Here is a 22435-nt window from a genome sequence, read left to right on the forward strand (position 1 = left end):
GTTCTGGAGGCTGGTCTCCCTGGAAGAGTTGATCATTCATTTTATGAACATCATCTTCTCCACATTTTGTGGAAGCAACCTCCTACGCCTTTCGCTAACAAGGTTCCCGGCTGCACTAAACACTCTTTCGGGGGAAAACACTGGAGGGGGGGCAACTCAGGTAAAATAGAGCCAGTTTGTACAGGGACCTCCAAATTGCTTCTTTTTCCTGCCAGTACAGGTACGGACTGTCTGACATGCCTACTTGGATGCTGTCACCGATGTAATCCTTTAACAGACAGACGCACGCTTGTCGCTGCTGCTTTGAGGATTCAAGTGCGGCTACAGCCCACACAATTCACAAAGACAGAAAAAAAAAAAGAATATTTTTATTGTTTGTGGAGCACACTTTGAGGGTTACACCACCCTCTAACAGACAGACGCACGCTTGTCGCTGCTGCTTTGAGGATGCAAGTGCGGCTACAGCCCACACAATTCACAAAGACAGAAAAAAGAAGAAGAATATTTTTATTCTTTGTGTAGCACACTTTGAGGGTGTCACCACCCTTTAACAGACAGACGCACGCTTGTCGCTGCTGCTTTAAGGATGCAGGTGCGGCTACAGCCCACACATTTCACAAAGACCGAAAAAAAAAGAACAATATTTTAATTGTTTGTGTAGCACACTTTGAGGGTGTCACCACCCTTTAACAGACAGACGCACACTTGTCGCTGCTGCTTTGAGGATGCAGGTGGAATCTAGACGGGATTTGGAACCGAGGACACACTACCTCCATCAATTGTCTAAATCCCACTGCACTAATGTCGGATACCGGACGCACGTCTAACACCAACATAGCAGTCAAGGCCTCAGTTATACGTTTTGCTTCAGGATGACTGCTGTCGTACTTCATCCTCATCGCTAGGGACTGTTGGAGGGTCAATTGTTTAGTAAAAGTAGTGATGTTCCTACTTCCTCTCTGGGATGATGAACAACTCCCAGCAGCAGCAACAGCACTAGTAGGAAGTGGTTCTTGATCTTTCCCTATTTTATTTTTATCAGAGAAAGTTTGGTCCTCCATTTATGTTATATTGATATATATACGTGCGGCTAAAGCGCACACAAACACAGAAAATATTTTTTTATTTTTGCTGGAGAGTAGTGCACTTTGTGGGTTACACCACCCTTTAAGAAATGAGCCAGCCGGCTCTTTACTTATGGGACACAGGCGCACGCTTGGCGCTGCTCCTTTGTTGATGCACGTGCAGCCACAGTGCACACAAGTCACAAACACAGAAAATATATATTTTTTGGGTTTGGAGTGTACTTTGGGGGTTACAGAACCCTTTAACGGTCAAGCCAGCCATCCCTTTACTTATGACACAGGCGCACGCTTGGCACTACTTTGTTGATGCACGTGCGGCTACTGCGCACACAATTCACAAACACAGAAAATAATTTTTTTTTTGGTTTGGACTGGAGTGTACTTTCGGGGGTTACAGCACCCTTTAACGGTCAAGCCAGCCGGCCCTATACTTATGACACAGGCGCACACTTGGCACTACTTTGTTGATGCACGTGCGGCTACTGCGCACACAATTCACAAACACAGAAAATAATTTTTTTTCGGTTTGGACTGGAGTGTACTTTGGGGGTTACAGCACCCTTTAACGGTCAAGCCAGCTGGCCCTTTACTTATGACACAGGCGCACGCTTGGCACTACTTTGTTGATGCACATGCGGCTACTGCGCACACAATTCACAAACACAGAAAATAATTTTTTTTTTGGTTTGGACTGGAGTGTACTTTGGGGGTTACAGCACCCTTTAACGGTCAAGCCAGCCGGCCCTTTACTTATGACACAGGCGCACGCTTGGCACTACTTTGTTGATGCACGTGCGGCTACTGCGCACACAATTCACAAACACAGAAAATAATTTTTTTTTTGGTTTGGACTGGAGTGTACTTTCGGGGGTTACAGCACCCTTAACGGTCAAGCCAGCCGGCCCTTTACTTATGACACAGGCGCACGCTTGGCACTACTTTGTTGATGCACGTGCGGCTACTGCGCACACAATTCACAAACACAGAAAATAATTTTTTTTTTGGTTTGGACTGGAGTGTACTTTCGGGGGTTACAGCACCCTTAACGGTCAAGCCAGCCGGCCCTTTACTTATGACACAGGCGCACGCTTGGCACTACTTTGTTGATGCACGTGCGGCTACTGCGCACACAATTCACAAACACAGAAAATAAATTTTTTTTTGGTTTGGACTGGAGTGTACTTTCGGGGGTTACAGCACCCTTAACGGTCAAGCCAGCCGGCCCTTTACTTATGACACAGGCGCACGCTTGGCACTACTTTGTTGATGCACGTGCGGCTACTGCGCACACAATTCACAAACACAGAAAATAATTTTTTTTTTGGTTTGGACTGGAGTGTACTTTCGGGGGTTACAGCACCCTTTAACGGTCAAGCCAGCCGGCCCTTTACTTATGACACAGGCGCACGCTTGGCACTACTTTGTTGATGCACGTGCGGCTACTGCGCACACAATTCACAAACACAGAAAATATATTATTTTTTTAGCACTTGGGGGGAGCACCCCTGATGGACAGAGCACCCCCTGGACAACACTACAGCACCTCTTTAGGACTGGGACACTGCACAGGACTTTGGAGTGGACACAGCCCCTATGGAGAACTGACTGCACAACACAGTCCAGCCAGCCCCTATGGACTTTGAAGTAGTGGACACAGCCCCTATTAACAACAGCAGCACAGCACAACACAGCCAGCCCCTATGGACTTTGAAGTAGTGGACAACAGCAGCACTACACTACACTACACTACACAGCCCTAACTCCCACCCTCCCTCTTCACTGTCCACAGCCGAGTGAGAAAATGGCGCCGACGTGGGTACCTTATATAGGATCCAAAACCCGCGAGACTCGGAAGGCGGGATGATGACATTTTGCCTCGATTTCAGATCCGAGTCAGGCGGGAAAAGTCGAGCCTGATTCGGATCGGACTCGGATCGGGGGGGCTCGGGGGGGTTCGGATTTCAGAAATCCGAACCCGCTCACCCCTAATATAGACATATACACATATATATGAAAGTGTGTAAGTATGTGTGAATATTAGGGGTGTGCACCGGCCACTTTTCGTGTTTTGGTTTTGGATCTGGATCTTTCTTCGTGTTTTGGATCTGGATTGGTTTTGCCAAAACCACCCTTCCGGTTTTGGGTTCTGGGTTTTGTGTTTTGGATCTGTATTTTTTTGAAAAAAAGCATAAAAACAGCTAAAATCACAGAATTTGTAGGTTTTTCTGCTCCTATGCGATTATTAACCTCAATAACCTTAATTTCCACTCATTTCCAGTCTATTCTGAATACCTCACACCTCACAATAGTGTTTTTATGTCCAAAAGGTTGCACCGAGGTAGCTGGATGACTATGCTAAGCGACACGAGTGGGCGGCACAAACACGTGACCCATCTAGGCGTGAAACTGCAGTGGCAGACAGGATGGCATTGAAAAACTAGGCCCCAAACTGTACATAATGCAAAGAAAAAAAAGAGGTGCAAGATGGAATTGTCCTTGGGCCCTCCCACCCACCCTTATGTTGTATAAACAGGACATGCACACTTTAACAAACCAATCATTTCAGCGCCAGGGTCTGCCACACAACTGTGGCTGAAATGATTGGTTCGTTTGGGCCCCCACAAAACAAGCTGGCAATTAATCTGTCCCTGCACAAACTGGCTCTACGGAGGCAAGAAGTCGTCCTCATCCTCCTCATCCACAGATTCCTCACCCTCTTCAGTGTTATGTACATCCTCATCCTCACAGAGTATTAATTCGTCCCTGCTGGAACCACAGGTCCCTCTGTACGTTCTGGAGGCTGGTCTCCCTGGAAGAGTTGATCATTCATTTTATGAACATCATCTTCTCCACATTTTGTGGAAGCAACCTCCTACGCCTTTCGCTAACAAGGTTCCCGGCTGCACTAAACACTCTTTCGGGGGAAAACACTGGAGGGGGGGCAACTCAGGTAAAATAGAGCCAGTTTGTACAGGGACCTCCAAATTGCTTCTTTTTCCTGCCAGTACAGGTACGGACTGTCTGACATGCCTACTTGGATGCTGTCACCGATGTAATCCTTTAACAGACAGACGCACGCTTGTCGCTGCTGCTTTGAGGATTCAAGTGCGGCTACAGCCCACACAATTCACAAAGACAGAAAAAAAAAAAGAATATTTTTATTGTTTGTGGAGCACACTTTGAGGGTTACACCACCCTCTAACAGACAGACGCACGCTTGTCGCTGCTGCTTTGAGGATGCAAGTGCGGCTACAGCCCACACAATTCACAAAGACAGAAAAAAGAAGAAGAATATTTTTATTCTTTGTGTAGCACACTTTGAGGGTGTCACCACCCTTTAACAGACAGACGCACGCTTGTCGCTGCTGCTTTAAGGATGCAGGTGCGGCTACAGCCCACACATTTCACAAAGACCGAAAAAAAAAGAACAATATTTTAATTGTTTGTGTAGCACACTTTGAGGGTGTCACCACCCTTTAACAGACAGACGCACGCTTGTCGCTGCTGCTTTAAGGATGCAGGTGCGGCTACAGCCCACACAATTCACAAAGACAGAAAAAAGAAGAATATTTTTATTGTTTGTGTAGCACACTTTGAGGGTGTCACCACCCTTTAACAGACAGACGCACGCTTGTCGCTGCTGCTTTGAGGATGCAAGTGCGGCTACATCGCACACAAGTCACAAACACATAAAAAAAATAGTTTTTTATTTTTTGGAGCACTTTGAGAGTTACACCACCCTTTAACAGACAGACGCACGCTTGTCGCTGCTGCTTTAAGGATGCAGGTGCGGCTACAGCCCACACATTTCACAAAGACCGAAAAAAAAGAACAATATTTTAATTGTTTGTGTAGAACACTTTGAGGGTGTCACCACCCTTTAACAGACAGAGGCACGCTTGTCGCTGCTGCTTTAAGGATGCAGGTGCGGCTACAGCCCACACAATTCACATAGACAGATAAAAGAAGAAGAATATTTTTATTGTTTGTGTAGCACACTTTGAGGGTGTCACCACCCTTTAACAGACAGACGCACGCTTGTCGCTGCTGCTTTAAGGATGCAGGTGCGGCTACAGCCCACACATTTCACAAAGACCGAAAAAAAAGAACAATATTTTAATTGTTTGTGTAGCACACTTTGAGGGTGTCACCACCCTTTAACAGACAGACGCACGCTTGTCGCAGCTGCTTTAAGGATGCAGGTGCGGCTACAGCCCACACAATTCACAAAGACAGAAAAAAGAACAATATTTTAATTGTTTGTGTAGCACACTTTGAGGGTGTCACCACCCTTTAACAGACAGACGCACGCTTGTCGCTGCTGCTTTAAGGATGCAGGTGCGGCTACAGCCCACACAATTCACAAAGACAGAAAAAAGAAGAATATTTTTATTGTTTGTGTAGCACACTTTGAGGGTGTCACCACCCTTTAACAGACAGACGCACGCTTGTCGCTGCTGCTTTGAGGATGCAAGTGCGGCTACATCGCACACAAGTCACAAACACATTAAAAAAATAGTTTTTTATTTTTTGGAGCACTTCGTGAGTTACACCACCCTTTAACAGACAGACGCAAGCTTGTCGCTGCTGCTTTAAGGATGCAGGTGCGGCTACAGCCCACACAATTCACAAAGACAGAAAAAAGAAGAAGAATATTTTTATTGTTTGTGTAGCACACTTTGAGGGTGTCACCACCCTTTAACAGACAGACGCACGCTTGTCGCTGCTGCTTTGAGGATGCAAGTGTGGCTACATCGCACACAAGTCACAAACACATTAAAAAAAAATTTTTGATTTTTTGGAGCACTTTGAGAGTTACAACACCCTTTAACAGACAGACGCACGCTTGTCGCTGCTGCTTTGAGGATGCAAGTGTGGTTACAGCCCACACAATTCACAAAGACAGAAAAAAAAAGAACAATATTTTAATTGTTTGTGTAGCACACTTTGAGGGTGTCACCACCCTTTAACAGACAGACGCACGCTTGTCACTGCTGCTTTAAGGATGCAGGTGCGGCTACAGCCCACACATTTCACAAAGACAGAAAAAAAAAGAACAATATTTTAATTGTTTGTGTAGCACACTTTGAGGGTGTCACCACCCTTTAACAGACAGACGCACGCTTGTCGCTGCTGCTTTGAGGATGCAGGTGGAATCTAGACGGGATTTGGAACCGAGGACACACTACCTCCATCAATTGTCTAAATCCCACTGCACTAATGTCGGATACCGGACGCACGTCTAACACCAACATAGCAGTCAAGGCCTCAGTTATACGTTTTGCTTCAGGATGACTGCTGTCGTACTTCATCCTCATCGCTAGGGACTGTTGGAGGGTCAATTGTTTAGTAAAAGTAGTGATGTTCCTACTTCCTCTCTGGGATGATGAACAACTCCCAGCAGCAGCAACAGCACTAGTAGGAAGTGGTTCTTGATCTTTCCCTATTTTATTTTTATCAGAGAAAGTTTGGTCCTCCATTTATGTTATATTGATATATATACGTGCGGCTAAAGCGCACACAAACACAGAAAATATTTTTTTATTTTTGCTGGAGAGTAGTGCACTTTGTGGGTTACACCACCCTTTAAGAAATGAGCCAGCCGGCTCTTTACTTATGGGACACAGGCGCACGCTTGGCGCTGCTCCTTTGTTGATGCACGTGCAGCCACAGTGCACACAAGTCACAAACACAGAAAATATATATTTTTTGGGTTTGGAGTGTACTTTGGGGGTTACAGAACCCTTTAACGGTCAAGCCAGCCATCCCTTTACTTATGACACAGGCGCACGCTTGGCACTACTTTGTTGATGCACGTGCGGCTACTGCGCACACAATTCACAAACACAGAAAATAATTTTTTTTTTGGTTTGGACTGGAGTGTACTTTCGGGGGTTACAGCACCCTTTAACGGTCAAGCCAGCCGGCCCTTTACTTATGACACAGGCGCACACTTGGCACTACTTTGTTGATGCACGTGCGGCTACTGCGCACACAATTCACAAACACAGAAAATAATTTTTTTTCGGTTTGGACTGGAGTGTACTTTGGGGGTTACAGCACCCTTTAACGGTCAAGCCAGCTGGCCCTTTACTTATGACACAGGCGCACGCTTGGCACTACTTTGTTGATGCACATGCGGCTACTGCGCACACAATTCACAAACACAGAAAATAATTTTTTTTTTGGTTTGGACTGGAGTGTACTTTGGGGGTTACAGCACCCTTTAACGATCAAGCCAGCCGGCCCTTTACTTATGACACAGGCGCACGCTTGGCACTACTTTGTTGATGCACGTGCGGCTACTGCGCACACAATTCACAAACACAGAAAATAATTTTTTTTTTGGTTTGGACTGGAGTGTACTTTCGGGGGTTACAGCACCCTTAACGGTCAAGCCAGCCGGCCCTTTACTTATGACACAGGCGCACGCTTGGCACTACTTTGTTGATGCACGTGCGGCTACTGCGCACACAATTCACAAACACAGAAAATAATTTTTTTTTTGGTTTGGACTGGAGTGTACTTTCGGGGGTTACAGCACCCTTAACGGTCAAGCCAGCCGGCCCTTTACTTATGACACAGGCGCACGCTTGGCACTACTTTGTTGATGCACGTGCGGCTACTGCGCACACAATTCACAAACACAGAAAATAATTTTTTTTTTGGTTTGGACTGGAGTGTACTTTCGGGGGTTACAGCACCCTTAACGGTCAAGCCAGCCGGCCCTTTACTTATGACACAGGCGCACGCTTGGCACTACTTTGTTGATGCACGTGCGGCTACTGCGCACACAATTCACAAACACAGAAAATAATTTTTTTTTTGGTTTGGACTGGAGTGTACTTTCGGGGGTTACAGCACCCTTTAACGGTCAAGCCAGCCGGCCCTTTACTTATGACACAGGCGCACGCTTGGCACTACTTTGTTGATGCACGTGCGGCTACTGCGCACACAATTCACAAACACAGAAAATATATTATTTTTTTAGCACTTGGGGGGAGCACCCCTGATGGACAGAGCACCCCCTGGACAACACTACAGCACCTCTTTAGGACTGGGACACTGCACAGGACTTTGGAGTGGACACAGCCCCTATGGAGAACTGACTGCACAACACAGTCCAGCCAGCCCCTATGGACTTTGAAGTAGTGGACACAGCCCCTATTAACAACAGCAGCACAGCACAACACAGCCAGCCCCTATGGACTTTGAAGTAGTGGACAACAGCAGCACTACACTACACTACACTACACAGCCCTAACTCCCACCCTCCCTCTTCACTGTCCACAGCCGAGTGAGAAAATGGCGCCGACGTGGGTACCTTATATAGGATCCAAAACCCGCGAGACTCGGAAGGCGGGATGATGACGTTTTGCCTCGATTTCAGATCCGAGTCAGGCGGGAAAAGTCGAGCCTGATTCGGATCGGACTCGGATCGGGGGGGCTCGGGGGGGTTCGGATTTCAGAAATCCGAACCCGCTCACCCCTAATATAGACATATACACATATATATGAAAGTGTGTAAGTATGTGTGAATATTAGGGGTGTGCACCGGCCACTTTTCGTGTTTTGGTTTTGGATCTGGATCTTTCTTCGTGTTTTGGATCTGGATTGGTTTTGCCAAAACCACCCTTCCGTGTTTTGGGTTCTGGGTTTTGTGTTTTGGATCTGTATTTTTTTGAAAAAAAGCATAAAAACAGCTAAAATCACAGAATTTGTAGGTTTTTCTGCTCCTATGCTATTATTAACCTCAATAACCTTAATTTCCACTCATTTCCAGTCTATTCTGAATACCTCACACCTCACAATAGTGTTTTTATGTCCAAAAGGTTGCACCGAGGTAGCTGGATGACTATGCTAAGCGACACGAGTGGGCGGCACAAACACGTGACCCATCTAGGCGTGAAACTGCAGTGGCAGACAGGATGGCATTGAAAAACTAGGCCCCAAACTGTACATAATGCAAAGAAAAAAAAGAGGTGCAAGATGGAATTGTCCTTGGGCCCTCCCACCCACCCTTATGTTGTATAAACAGGACATGCACACTTTAACAAACCAATCATTTCAGCGCCAGGGTCTGCCACACAACTGTGGCTGAAATGATTGGTTCGTTTGGGCCCCCACAAAACAAGCTGGCAATTAATCTGTCCCTGCACAAACTGGCTCTACGGAGGCAAGAAGTCGTCCTCATCCTCCTCATCCACAGATTCCTCACCCTCTTCAGTGTTATGTACATCCTCATCCTCACAGAGTATTAATTCGTCCCTGCTGGAACCACAGGTCCCTCTGTACGTTCTGGAGGCTGGTCTCCCTGGAAGAGTTGATCATTCATTTTATGAACATCATCTTCTCCACATTTTGTGGAAGCAACCTCCTACGCCTTTCGCTAACAAGGTTCCCGGCTGCACTAAACACTCTTTCGGGGGAAAACACTGGAGGGGGGGCAACTCAGGTAAAATAGAGCCAGTTTGTACAGGGACCTCCAAATTGCTTCTTTTTCCTGCCAGTACAGGTACGGACTGTCTGACATGCCTACTTGGATGCTGTCACCGATGTAATCCTTTAACAGACAGACGCACGCTTGTCGCTGCTGCTTTGAGGATTCAAGTGCGGCTACAGCCCACACAATTCACAAAGACAGAAAAAAAAAAAGAATATTTTTATTGTTTGTGGAGCACACTTTGAGGGTTACACCACCCTCTAACAGACAGACGCACGCTTGTCGCTGCTGCTTTGAGGATGCAAGTGCGGCTACAGCCCACACAATTCACAAAGACAGAAAAAAGAAGAAGAATATTTTTATTCTTTGTGTAGCACACTTTGAGGGTGTCACCACCCTTTAATAGACAGACGCACGCTTGTCGCTGCTGCTTTAAGGATGCAGGTGCGGCTACAGCCCACACATTTCACAAAGACCGAAAAAAAAAGAACAATATTTTAATTGTTTGTGTAGCACACTTTGAGGGTGTCACCACCCTTTAACAGACAGACGCACGCTTGTCGCTGCTGCTTTAAGGATGCAGGTGCGGCTACAGCCCACACAATTCACAAAGACAGAAAAAAGAAGAATATTTTTATTGTTTGTGTAGCACACTTTGAGGGTGTCACCACCCTTTAACAGACAGACGCACGCTTGTCGCTGCTGCTTTGAGGATGCAAGTGCGGCTACATCGCACACAAGTCACAAACACATAAAAAAAATAGTTTTTTATTTTTTGGAGCACTTTGAGAGTTACACCACCCTTTAACAGACAGACGCACGCTTGTCGCTGCTGCTTTAAGGATGCAGGTGCGGCTACAGCCCACACATTTCACAAAGACCGAAAAAAAAGAACAATATTTTAATTGTTTGTGTAGAACACTTTGAGGGTGTCACCACCCTTTAACAGACAGACGCACGCTTGTCGCTGCTGCTTTAAGGATGCAGGTGCGGCTACAGCCCACACAATTCACATAGACAGATAAAAGAAGAAGAATATTTTTATTGTTTGTGTAGCACACTTTGAGGGTGTCACCACCCTTTAACAGACAGACGCACGCTTGTCGCTGCTGCTTTAAGGATGCAGGTGCGGCTACAGCCCATTCACAAAGACCGAAAAAAAAGAACAATATTTTAATTGTTTGTGTAGCACACTTTGAGGGTGTCACCACCCTTTAACAGACAGACGCACGCTTGTCGCAGCTGCTTTAAGGATGCAGGTGCGGCTACAGCCCACACAATTCACAAAGACAGAAAAAAGAACAATATTTTAATTGTTTGTGTAGCACACTTTGAGGGTGTCACCACCCTTTAACAGACAGACGCACGCTTGTCGCTGCTGCTTTAAGGATGCAGGTGCGGCTACAGCCCACACAATTCACAAAGACAGAAAAAAGAAGAATATTTTTATTGTTTGTGTAGCACACTTTGAGGGTGTCACCACCCTTTAACAGACAGACGCACGCTTGTCGCTGCTGCTTTGAGGATGCAAGTGCGGCTACATCGCACACAAGTCACAAACACATTAAAAAAATAGTTTTTTATTTTTTGGAGCACTTCGTGAGTTACACCACCCTTTAACAGACAGACGCACGCTTGTCGCTGCTGCTTTAAGGATGCAGGTGCGGCTACAGCCCACACGTTTCACAAAGACAGAAAAAAGAAGAAGAATATTTTTATTGTTTGTGTAGCACACTTTGAGGGTGTCACCACCCTTTAACAGACAGACGCACGCTTGTCGCTGCTGCTTTGAGGATGCAAGTGTGGCTACATCGCACACAAGTCACAAACACATTAAAAAAAAAATTTTGATTTTTTGGAGCACTTTGAGAGTTACAACACCCTTTAACAGACAGACGCACGCTTGTCGCTGCTGCTTTGAGGATGCAAGTGCGGCTACAGCCCACACAATTCACAAAGACAGAAAAAAAAAGAACAATATTTTAATTGTTTGTGTAGCACACTTTGAGGGTGTCACCACCCTTTAACAGACAGACGCACGCTTGTCGCTGCTGCTTTAAGGATGCAGGTGCGGCTACAGCCCACACATTTCACAAAGACAGAAAAAAAAAGAACAATATTTTAATTGTTTGTGTAGCACACTTTGAGGGTGTCACCACCCTTTAACAGACAGACGCACGCTTGTCGCTGCTGCTTTGAGGATGCAGGTGGAATCTAGACGGGATTTGGAACCGAGGACACACTACCTCCATCAATTGTCTAAATCCCACTGCACTAATGTCGGATACCGGACGCACGTCTAACACCAACATAGCAGTCAAGGCCTCAGTTATACGTTTTGCTTCAGGATGACTGCTGTCGTACTTCATCCTCATCGCTAGGGACTGTTGGAGGGTCAATTGTTTAGTAAAAGTAGTGATGTTCCTACTTCCTCTCTGGGATGATGAACAACTCCCAGCAGCAGCAACAGCACTAGTAGGAAGTGGTTCTTGATCTTTCCCTATTTTATTTTTATCAGAGAAAGTTTGGTCCTCCATTTATGTTATATTGATATATATACGTGCGGCTAAAGCGCACACAAACACAGAAAATATTTTTTTATTTTTGCTGGAGAGTAGTGCACTTTGTGGGTTACACCACCCTTTAAGAAATGAGCCAGCCGGCTCTTTACTTATGGGACACAGGCGCACGCTTGGCGCTGCTCCTTTGTTGATGCACGTGCAGCCACAGTGCACACAAGTCACAAACACAGAAAATATATATTTTTTGGGTTTGGAGTGTACTTTGGGGGTTACAGAACCCTTTAACGGTCAAGCCAGCCGGCCCTTTACTTATGACACAGGCGCACGCTTGGCACTACTTTGTTGATGCACGTGCGGCTACTGCGCACACAATTCACAAACACAGAAAATAATTTTTTTTTTGGTTTGGACTGGAGTGTACTTTCGGGGGTTACAGCACCCTTTAACGGTCAAGCCAGCCGGCCCTTTACTTATGACACAGGCGCACACTTGGCACTACTTTGTTGATGCACGTGCGGCTACTGCGCACACAATTCACAAACACAGAAAATAATTTTTTTTCGGTTTGGACTGGAGTGTACTTTGGGGGTTACAGCACCCTTTAACGGTCAAGCCAGCCGGCCCTTTACTTATGACACAGGCGCACGCTTGGCACTACTTTGTTGATGCACGTGCGGCTACTGCGCACACAATTCACAAACACAGAAAATAATTTTTTTTTTGGTTTGGACTGGAGTGTACTTTCGGGGGTTACAGCACCCTTTAACGGTCAAGCCAGCCGGCCCTTTACTTATGACACAGGCGCACGCTTGGCACTACTTTGTTGATGCACGTGCGGCTACTGCGCACACAATTCACAAACACAAAAAATAATTTTTTTTTGGTTTGGACTGGAGTGTACTTTCGGGGGTTACAGCACCCTTTAACGGTCAAGCCAGCCGGCCCTTTACTTATGACACAGGCGCACGCTTGGCACTACTTTGTTGATGCACGTGCGGCTACTGCGCACACAATTCACAAACACAGAAAATATATTATTTTTTTAGCACTTGGGGGGAGCACCCCTGATGGACAGAGCACCCCCTGGACAACACTACAGCACCTCTTTAGGACTGGGACACTGCACAGGACTTTGGAGTGGACACAGCCCCTATGGAGAACTGACTGCACAACACAGTCCAGCCAGCCCCTATGGACTTTGAAGTAGTGGACACAGCCCCTATTAACAACAGCAGCACAGCACAACACAGCCAGCCCCTATGGACTTTGAAGTAGTGGACAACAGCAGCACTACACTACACTACACAGCCCTAACTCCCACCCTCCCTCTTCACTGTCCACAGCCGAGTGAGAAAATGGCGCCGACGTGGGTACCTTATATAGGATCCAAAACCCGCGAGACTCGGAAGGCGGGATGATGACGTTTTGCCTCGATTTCAGATCCGAGTCAGGCGGGAAAAGTCGAGCCTGATTCGGATCGGACTCGGATCGGGGGGGCTCGGGGGGGTTCGGATTTCAGAAATCCGAACCCGCTCACCCCTAATATAGACATATACACATATATATGAAAGTGTGTAAGTATGTGTGAATATTAGGGGTGTGCACCGGCCACTTTTCGTGTTTTGGTTTTGGATCTGGATCTTTCTTCGTGTTTTGGATCTGGATTGGTTTTGCCAAAACCACCCTTCCGTGTTTTGGGTTCTGGGTTTTGTGTTTTGGATCTGTATTTTTTTGAAAAAAAGCATAAAAACAGCTAAAATCACAGAATTTGTAGGTTTTTCTGCTCCTATGCTATTATTAACCTCAATAACCTTAATTTCCACTCATTTCCAGTCTATTCTGAATACCTCACACCTCACAATAGTGTTTTTATGTCCAAAAGGTTGCACCGAGGTAGCTGGATGACTATGCTAAGCGACACGAGTGGGCGGCACAAACACGTGACCCATCTAGGCGTGAAACTGCAGTGGCAGACAGGATGGCATTGAAAAACTAGGCCCCAAACTGTACATAATGCAAAGAAAAAAAAGAGGTGCAAGATGGAATTGTCCTTGGGCCCTCCCACCCACCCTTATGTTGTATAAACAGGACATGCACACTTTAACAAACCAATCATTTCAGCGCCAGGGTCTGCCACACAACTGTGGCTGAAATGATTGGTTCGTTTGGGCCCCCACAAAACAAGCTGGCAATTAATCTGTCCCTGCACAAACTGGCTCTACGGAGGCAAGAAGTCGTCCTCATCCTCCTCATCCACAGATTCCTCACCCTCTTCAGTGTTATGTACATCCTCATCCTCACAGAGTATTAATTCGTCCCTGCTGGAACCACAGGTCCCTCTGTACGTTCTGGAGGCTGGTCTCCCTGGAAGAGTTGATCATTCATTTTATGAACATCATCTTCTCCACATTTTGTGGAAGCAACCTCCTACGCCTTTCGCTAACAAGGTTCCCGGCTGCACTAAACACTCTTTCGGGGGAAAACACTGGAGGGGGGGCAACTCAGGTAAAATAGAGCCAGTTTGTACAGGGACCTCCAAATTGCTTCTTTTTCCTGCCAGTACAGGTACGGACTGTCTGACATGCCTACTTGGATGCTGTCACCGATGTAATCCTTTAACAGACAGACGCACGCTTGTCGCTGCTGCTTTGAGGATTCAAGTGCGGCTACAGCCCACACAATTCACAAAGACAGAAAAAAAAAAAGAATATTTTTATTGTTTGTGGAGCACACTTTGAGGGTTACACCACCCTCTAACAGACAGACGCACGCTTGTCGCTGCTGCTTTGAGGATGCAAGTGCGGCTACAGCCCACACAATTCACAAAGACAGAAAAAAGAAGAAGAATATTTTTATTCTTTGTGTAGCACACTTTGAGGGTGTCACCACCCTTTAACAGACAGACGCACGCTTGTCGCTGCTGCTTTAAGGATGCAGGTGCGGCTACAGCCCACACATTTCACAAAGACCGAAAAAAAAAGAACAATATTTTAATTGTTTGTGTAGCACACTTTGAGGGTGTCACCACCCTTTAACAGACAGACGCACGCTTGTCGCTGCTGCTTTAAGGATGCAGGTGCGGCTACAGCCCACACAATTCACAAAGACAGAAAAAAGAAGAATATTTTTATTGTTTGTGTAGCACACTTTGAGGGTGTCACCACCCTTTAACAGACAGACGCACGCTTGTCGCTGCTGCTTTGAGGATGCAAGTGCGGCTACATCGCACACAAGTCACAAACACATAAAAAAAATAGTTTTTTATTTTTTGGAGCACTTTGAGAGTTACACCACCCTTTAACAGACAGACGCACGCTTGTCGCTGCTGCTTTAAGGATGCAGGTGCGGCTACAGCCCACACATTTCACAAAGACCGAAAAAAAAGAACAATATTTTAATTGTTTGTGTAGAACACTTTGAGGGTGTCACCACCCTTTAACAGACAGACGCACGCTTGTCGCTGCTGCTTTAAGGATGCAGGTGCGGCTACAGCCCACACAATTCACATAGACAGATAAAAGAAGAAGAATATTTTTATTGTTTGTGTAGCACACTTTGAGGGTGTCACCACCCTTTAACAGACAGACGCACGCTTGTCGCTGCTGCTTTAAGGATGCAGGTGCGGCTACAGCCCACACATTTCACAAAGACCGAAAAAAAAGAACAATATTTTAATTGTTTGTGTAGCACACTTTGAGGGTGTCACCACCCTTTAACAGACAGACGCACGCTTGTCGCAGCTGCTTTAAGGATGCAGGTGCGGCTACAGCCCACACAATTCACAAAGACAGAAAAAAGAACAATATTTTAATTGTTTGTGTAGCACACTTTGAGGGTGTCACCACCCTTTAACAGACAGACGCACGCTTGTCGCTGCTGCTTTAAGGATGCAGGTGCGGCTACAGCCCACACAATTCACAAAGACAGAAAAAAGAAGAATATTTTTATTGTTTGTGTAGCACACTTTGAGGGTGTCACCACCCTTTAACAGACAGACGCACGCTTGTCGCTGCTGCTTTGAGGATGCAAGTGCGGCTACATCGCACACAAGTCACAAACACATTAAAAAAATAGTTTTTTATTTTTTGGAGCACTTCGTGAGTTACACCACCCTTTAACAGACAGACGCACGCTTGTCGCTGCTGCTTTAAGGATGCAGGTGCGGCTACAGCCCACACGTTTCACAAAGACAGAAAAAAGAAGAAGAATATTTTTATTGTTTGTGTAGCACACTTTGAGGGTGTCACCACCCTTTAACAGACAGACGCACGCTTGTCGCTGCTGCTTTGAGGATGCAAGTGTGGCTACATCGCACACAAGTCACAAACACATTAAAAAAAAATTTTTGATTTTTTGGAGCACTTTGAGAGTTACAACACCCTTTAACAGACAGACGCACGCTTGTCGCTGCTGCTTTGAGGATGCAAGTGCGGCTACAGCCCACACAATTCACAAAGACAGAAAAAAAAAGAACAATATTTTAATTGTTTGTGTAGCACACTTTGAGGGTGTCACCACCCTTTAACAGACAGACGCACGCTTGTCGCTGCTGCTTTAAGGATGCAGGTGCGGTTACAGCCCACACATTTCACAAAGACAGAAAAAAAAAGAACAATATTTTAATTGTTTGTGTAGCACACTTTGAGGGTGTCACCACCCTTTAACAGACAGACGCACGCTTGTCGCTGCTGCTTTGAGGATGCAGGTGGAATCTAGACGGGATTTGGAACCGAGGACACACTACCTCCATCAATTGTCTAAATCCCACTGCACTAATGTCGGATACCGGACGCACGTCTAACACCAACATAGCAGTCAAGGCCTCAGTTATACGTTTTGCTTCAGGATGACTGCTGTCGTACTTCATCCTCATCGCTAGGGACTGTTGGAGGGTCAATTGTTTAGTAAAAGTAGTGATGTTCCTACTTCCTCTCTGGGATGATGAACAACTCCCAGCAGCAGCAACAGCACTAGTAGGAAGTGGTTCTTGATCTTTCCCTATTTTATTTTTATCAGAGAAAGTTTGGTCCTCCATTTATGTTATATTGATATATATACGTGCGGCTAAAGCGCACACAAACACAGAAAATATTTTTTTATTTTTGCTGGAGAGTAGTGCACTTTGTGGGTTACACCACCCTTTAAGAAATGAGCCAGCCGGCTCTTTACTTATGGGACACAGGCGCACGCTTGGCGCTGCTCCTTTGTTGATGCACGTGCAGCCACAGTGCACACAAGTCACAAACACAGAAAATATATATTTTTTTGGTTTGGAGTGTACTTTGGGGGTTACAGAACCCTTTAACGGTCAAGCCAGCCGGCCCTTTACTTATGACACAGGCGCACGCTTGGCACTACTTTGTTGATGCACGTGCGGCTACTGCGCACACAATTCACAAACACAGAAAATAATTTTTTTTTTGGTTTGGACTGGAGTGTACTTTCGGGGGTTACAGCACCCTTTAACGGTCAAGCCAGCCGGCCCTTTACTTATGACACAGGCGCACACTTGGCACTACTTTGTTGATGCACGTGCGGCTACTGCGCACACAATTCACAAACACAGAAAATAATTTTTTTTCGGTTTGGACTGGAGTGTACTTTGGGGGTTACAGCACCCTTTAACGGTCAAGCCAGCCGGCCCTTTACTTATGACACAGGCGCACGCTTGGCACTACTTTGTTGATGCACGTGCGGCTACTGCGCACACAATTCACAAACACAGAAAATAATTTTTTTTTTGGTTTGGACTGGAGTGTACTTTCGGGGGTTACAGCACCCTTTAACGGTCAAGCCAGCCGGCCCTTTACTTATGACACAGGCGCACGCTTGGCACTACTTTGTTGATGCACGTGCGGCTACTGCGCACACAATTCACAAACACAGAAAATAATTTTTTTTTTGGTTTGGACTGGAGTGTACTTTGGGGGTTACAGCACCCTTTAACGGTCAAGCCAGCTGGCCCTTTACTTATGACACAGGCGCACGCTTGGCACTACTTTGTTGATGCACATGCGGCTACTGCGCACACAATTCACAAACACAGAAAATAATTTTTTTTTTGGTTTGGACTGGAGTGTACTTTGGGGGTTACAGCACCCTTTAACGGTCAAGCCAGCCGGCCCTTTACTTATGACACAGGTGCACGCTTGGCACTACTTTGTTGATGCACGTGCGGCTACTGCGCACACAATTCACAAACACAGAAAATAATTTTTTTTTTGGTTTGGACTGGAGTGTACTTTCGGGGGTTACAGCACCCTTAACGGTCAAGCCAGCCGGCCCTTTACTTATGACACAGGCGCACGCTTGGCACTACTTTGTTGATGCACGTGCGGCTACTGCGCACACAATTCACAAACACAGAAAATAATTTTTTTTTTGGTTTGGACTGGAGTGTACTTTCGGGGGTTACAGCACCCTTAACGGTCAAGCCAGCCGGCCCTTTACTTATGACACAGGCGCACGCTTGGCACTACTTTGTTGATGCACGTGCGGCTACTGCGCACACAATTCACAAACACAGAAAATAATTTTTTTTTTGGTTTGGACTGGAGTGTACTTTCGGGGGTTACAGCACCCTTAACGGTCAAGCCAGCCGGCCCTTTACTTATGACACAGGCGCACGCTTGGCACTACTTTGTTGATGCACGTGCGGCTACTGCGCACACAATTCACAAACACAGAAAATAATTTTTTTTTGGTTTGGACTGGAGTGTACTTTCGGGGGTTACAGCACCCTTTAACGGTCAAGCCAGCCGGCCCTTTACTTATGACACAGGCGCACGCTTGGCACTACTTTGTTGATGCACGTGCGGCTACTGCGCACACAATTCACAAACACAGAAAATATATTATTTTTTTAGCACTTGGGGGGAGCACCCCTGATGGACAGAGCACCCCCTGGACAACACTACAGCACCTCTTTAGGACTGGGACACTGCACAGGACTTTGGAGTGGACACAGCCCCTATGGAGAACTGACTGCACAACACAGTCCAGCCAGCCCCTATGGACTTTGAAGTAGTGGACACAGCCCCTATTAACAACAGCAGCACAGCACAACACAGCCAGCCCCTATGGACTTTGAAGTAGTGGACAACAGCAGCACTACACTACACTACACTACACAGCCCTAACTCCCACCCTCCCTCTTCACTGTCCACAGCCGAGTGAGAAAATGGCGCCGACGTGGGTACCTTATATAGGATCCAAAACCCGCGAGACTCGGAAGGCGGGATGATGACGTTTTGCCTCGATTTCAGATCCGAGTCAGGCGGGAAAAGTCGAGCCTGATTCGGATCGGACTCGGATCGGGGGGGCTCGGGGGGGTTCGGATTTCAGAAATCCGAACCCGCTCACCCCTAGTGAATATATATTTGTGTATATAGATATATATAATGTATATATAGGGATACCTTCAGTGTCAGCGAGGGTTCCGGTGGTCAGAATGCCGATGCCGGCATCCTGACTGCTGGGATCCCGAAGGTAAGTACTGGGATTAGGGGGAGGGTTAGGCTTAGTGTTAGGGGTTAGGGTTAGGCACTGGGGGGAAGTTAGGGTTAGGTTTAGGGTGCAGGGAGGGGGAGGTTAGGTTTAGGCACTAGGGGAGGAGGTAAGGGTTAGGCACCGGGAAGTGAGGGTTAGGGAGAGGGGGAGGGTTTCGGTGCTGGTATTCTAACCGCCAGCATCCCGACTGCCAGGCAGCCAACTACATCCCCACCACAGCACAGAGATCATGAATTTTGACTTATGGTGAATCTGAGTGTAGTTTGTATATCCCCCATGTTCGTTTGCATGGTTTTGGCCACAACGCTTGCTTCACCCCCAGAAGCGGCACACAATAGGCCTTTCCTATGTTTCAGCTCCAGGCCCATGTGGACCTTAATCTGGCACTGGGAGGGAGTGCAGTTCCTGCAATGTATTGTTATGGGCCATGAAACGTGGGTGCCTATGACATGACATGTGACACCGGAGACAAAGCAAGCATCCATGACATGAAAACACGCATCATGCCCACCTTCAAAGAAATTCAAAACAACTCCTTCAGCAAAGAAGGTTATGGTGACAGTGTTTTGGGACCACAAGGGCGTGCTTCTAGTTGAATTCCTCACCAAGGGAGATACTGTGAATGCTGTCCGCTATTTTGACACATTGAGTCGGTTGCATAGGGCAATTAGTCGAAAACAACCTGGGTTGCTGTGAACAGGCGTATTGCCGCACGGTAATGACAGGCCACACTCAGCCAAATGTGTGAGTAGTTGCAGCGCTACCATTTTTGAGGTACTGGACCATCCTCCCTATGGCCCTGACCTGGCGGCCAAGTGATTTCCATCTCTTTTGACCATTGAAGAAGAACCTGGGCGGAAGGCGATTTGCAACCGATGGTGAAGTTCAGCAAGCAGTCATGTCCTGGCTTCAGGCGCTTGACACTGATTTCTTCTATGCCGGGAATTTACGCTTGTTACCTTACTTATTGAACCACCCTTGTGTATCACATCACATTACATCACAGAAAACTTGCCCTTATAGACAGACCTTTCTGTGAATATGTTTGCAAATGCTGACATTTTACGTAGGTTTAGCCAGTACTTTCATTGTACTTTCACACATGTAACAAAATAATTATGTCTATATCCTTTCTTACAGTTGCAAATGGAGTAATCTTTGCAGCAGTCTCCGAACCTTTCACAGTGAACGTTGCACTGACAACTGTAAGACTTGTTCGGCTTTTCTCCACAGCGATTCTTACAGGAGTCCTCGCATTCTGCAGAAGAAAAACAAAGAGATCCATCATTATATTAATTTGCATTATTTGGGGCATTAACACAACCATCTTACCTTTAGTTCTAGTACACTGGTGGGGGGCTACCCCATGCCAAGACCCTGATTGCTTTCCTCATTTACAGTACTTACTTGGGATTCCACAGAACAGCTCCTGAGACCTGAAGCTGCAGGTGAGGAGAAACCCAACTTGCTGACTATAATGACAGCTGACTCCAGACTGGATGACCTTCCCAGTGCTACAGGCCCCAGCATGCCTGCCCTGGAATGCCGGCACTTGGAGAACCGCTGACATAGAGACCATCCACTGATTGGCTAAGAGTTGGACACACTTAACCAATCAGCTTTTGACCATTGTGTAGTGCAGTGTCCCAGGTGGGAATTGTCATTACAGGTATAGCGCTGCACATAGTGTACAGCATGTCCATTATGGGATTGGGACAGTGCATTTTTTAATTTCACCAAGACCCCAGACTACTACATGAAGAAGGAGAACAACCACATCCAAGGAGTAGGTATGTATGGAGTGTGTGTGTGAGTAATAAAGGGAACTTAAAACAATCGGTGAGTGTGTCCTGTTGTTATTGTAATATTTTCTTTACAGTGGGGCTATAGGTGCCAGCGGACCCTTAATGTCTGGCAATGGTGGTCTCATATAACATAGAAATTATGTAATTGAATGCAAAAAATTACACAGTATCTAAGCAGAAAACCATTAAGGAGAAACAATAGTGTAATTTTGCATATATTGCACACAAAAGGGAAATATACAGTGCACTCCTTGATATTGAACTAAACTAATAATAATACTATCCTTCCACAGCCAAAAAACTATAATTTATTGTAATTAATCCACCAGGAACAAAAATCATTATAGCAGGTTAATATCCTGACTGATGTGTCCTCATAATGATTAAGTAGATTAAGTAGTGAATTAATCAAAGAAGAAAGAAGTGTATATATATATAATATATATATATATATATATATATATAGTTACTTTTCTACTACTCTAGATTAAATATTAGCGAATATTAGTTACACAGCTTTTTACATTTCTTTTTATTTTATACTCTTCACCATTTCTAGGTTTAGTTTAGCTGTATTTAGTTATAATAAATGTACTGATGTTGTTCTTGTATACCAATAAAGGGTAAGGGCCTTAAATGTCACCACAACATACGTGTTCACAGGATTATGGCATATTTAAGTAGCATAGTCACTTATGTTAGCAAACTTGCTGGGGAAATTACAGATATCTCCAATGTGTACTCATTTACTTGGGGGGCTACAATATTAACAAACTCCAAAAAGCTTAGCCGTTAGGGGTTTGGTATACAAAGTCGACATTCATCATGTCGATATGACAGTGTTGACGGTATCCGGATTGAAGATCTACAGTGTCTAGACAGTCAATACGTCAACACCAGATGATCGACAGGCAATAGATCTACAAGGTCAAATGGTCGACAGTTAAAAGATCGATATGGACTTAGGACAACAGGGTCAAATAGTCGACGAGGTCAAAAGGTCGCCACACAAATGATCGATCACATGATTTTTCATGATTTTTAGGGTTAGGATGAGGGTTATGGTTTGGT

At 45.8% G+C, this 22435-nt stretch overlaps 1 protein-coding gene and 1 long non-coding RNA gene across 5 annotated transcripts in view; one reads left to right on the forward strand and one right to left on the reverse strand.

Annotated features, from left to right (window-relative positions):
• The window catches only part of LOC148534722 (uncharacterized), a 78783-nt gene extending 57406 nt beyond the window's left edge, over positions 1-21377 (forward strand). For both annotated transcript variants that reach the window (XR_015877180.1, XR_015877183.1), the window contains one exon: positions 20700-21377. This is a non-coding gene — a long non-coding RNA (uncharacterized LOC148534722). The remainder of the gene's footprint in view (positions 1-20699) is intronic.
• ENDOU (endonuclease, poly(U) specific) overlaps positions 1-22435 on the reverse strand; it is a 75591-nt gene that overhangs the window by 40571 nt on the left and 12585 nt on the right. For all 3 annotated transcript variants that reach the window (XM_088466007.1, XM_088466005.1, XM_088466006.1), the window contains exon 2: positions 20698-20817. In XM_088466007.1, the coding sequence (XP_088322133.1) occupies positions 20698-20817 (120 nt within the window). The remainder of the gene's footprint in view (positions 1-20697; positions 20818-22435) is intronic.

This window comes from Taudactylus pleione, unplaced genomic scaffold (assembly GCF_031769625.1).
Source record: "Taudactylus pleione unplaced genomic scaffold, aTauple2 ptg000065l, whole genome shotgun sequence".
Lineage (NCBI taxonomy): Eukaryota > Metazoa > Chordata > Amphibia > Anura > Myobatrachidae > Taudactylus > Taudactylus pleione.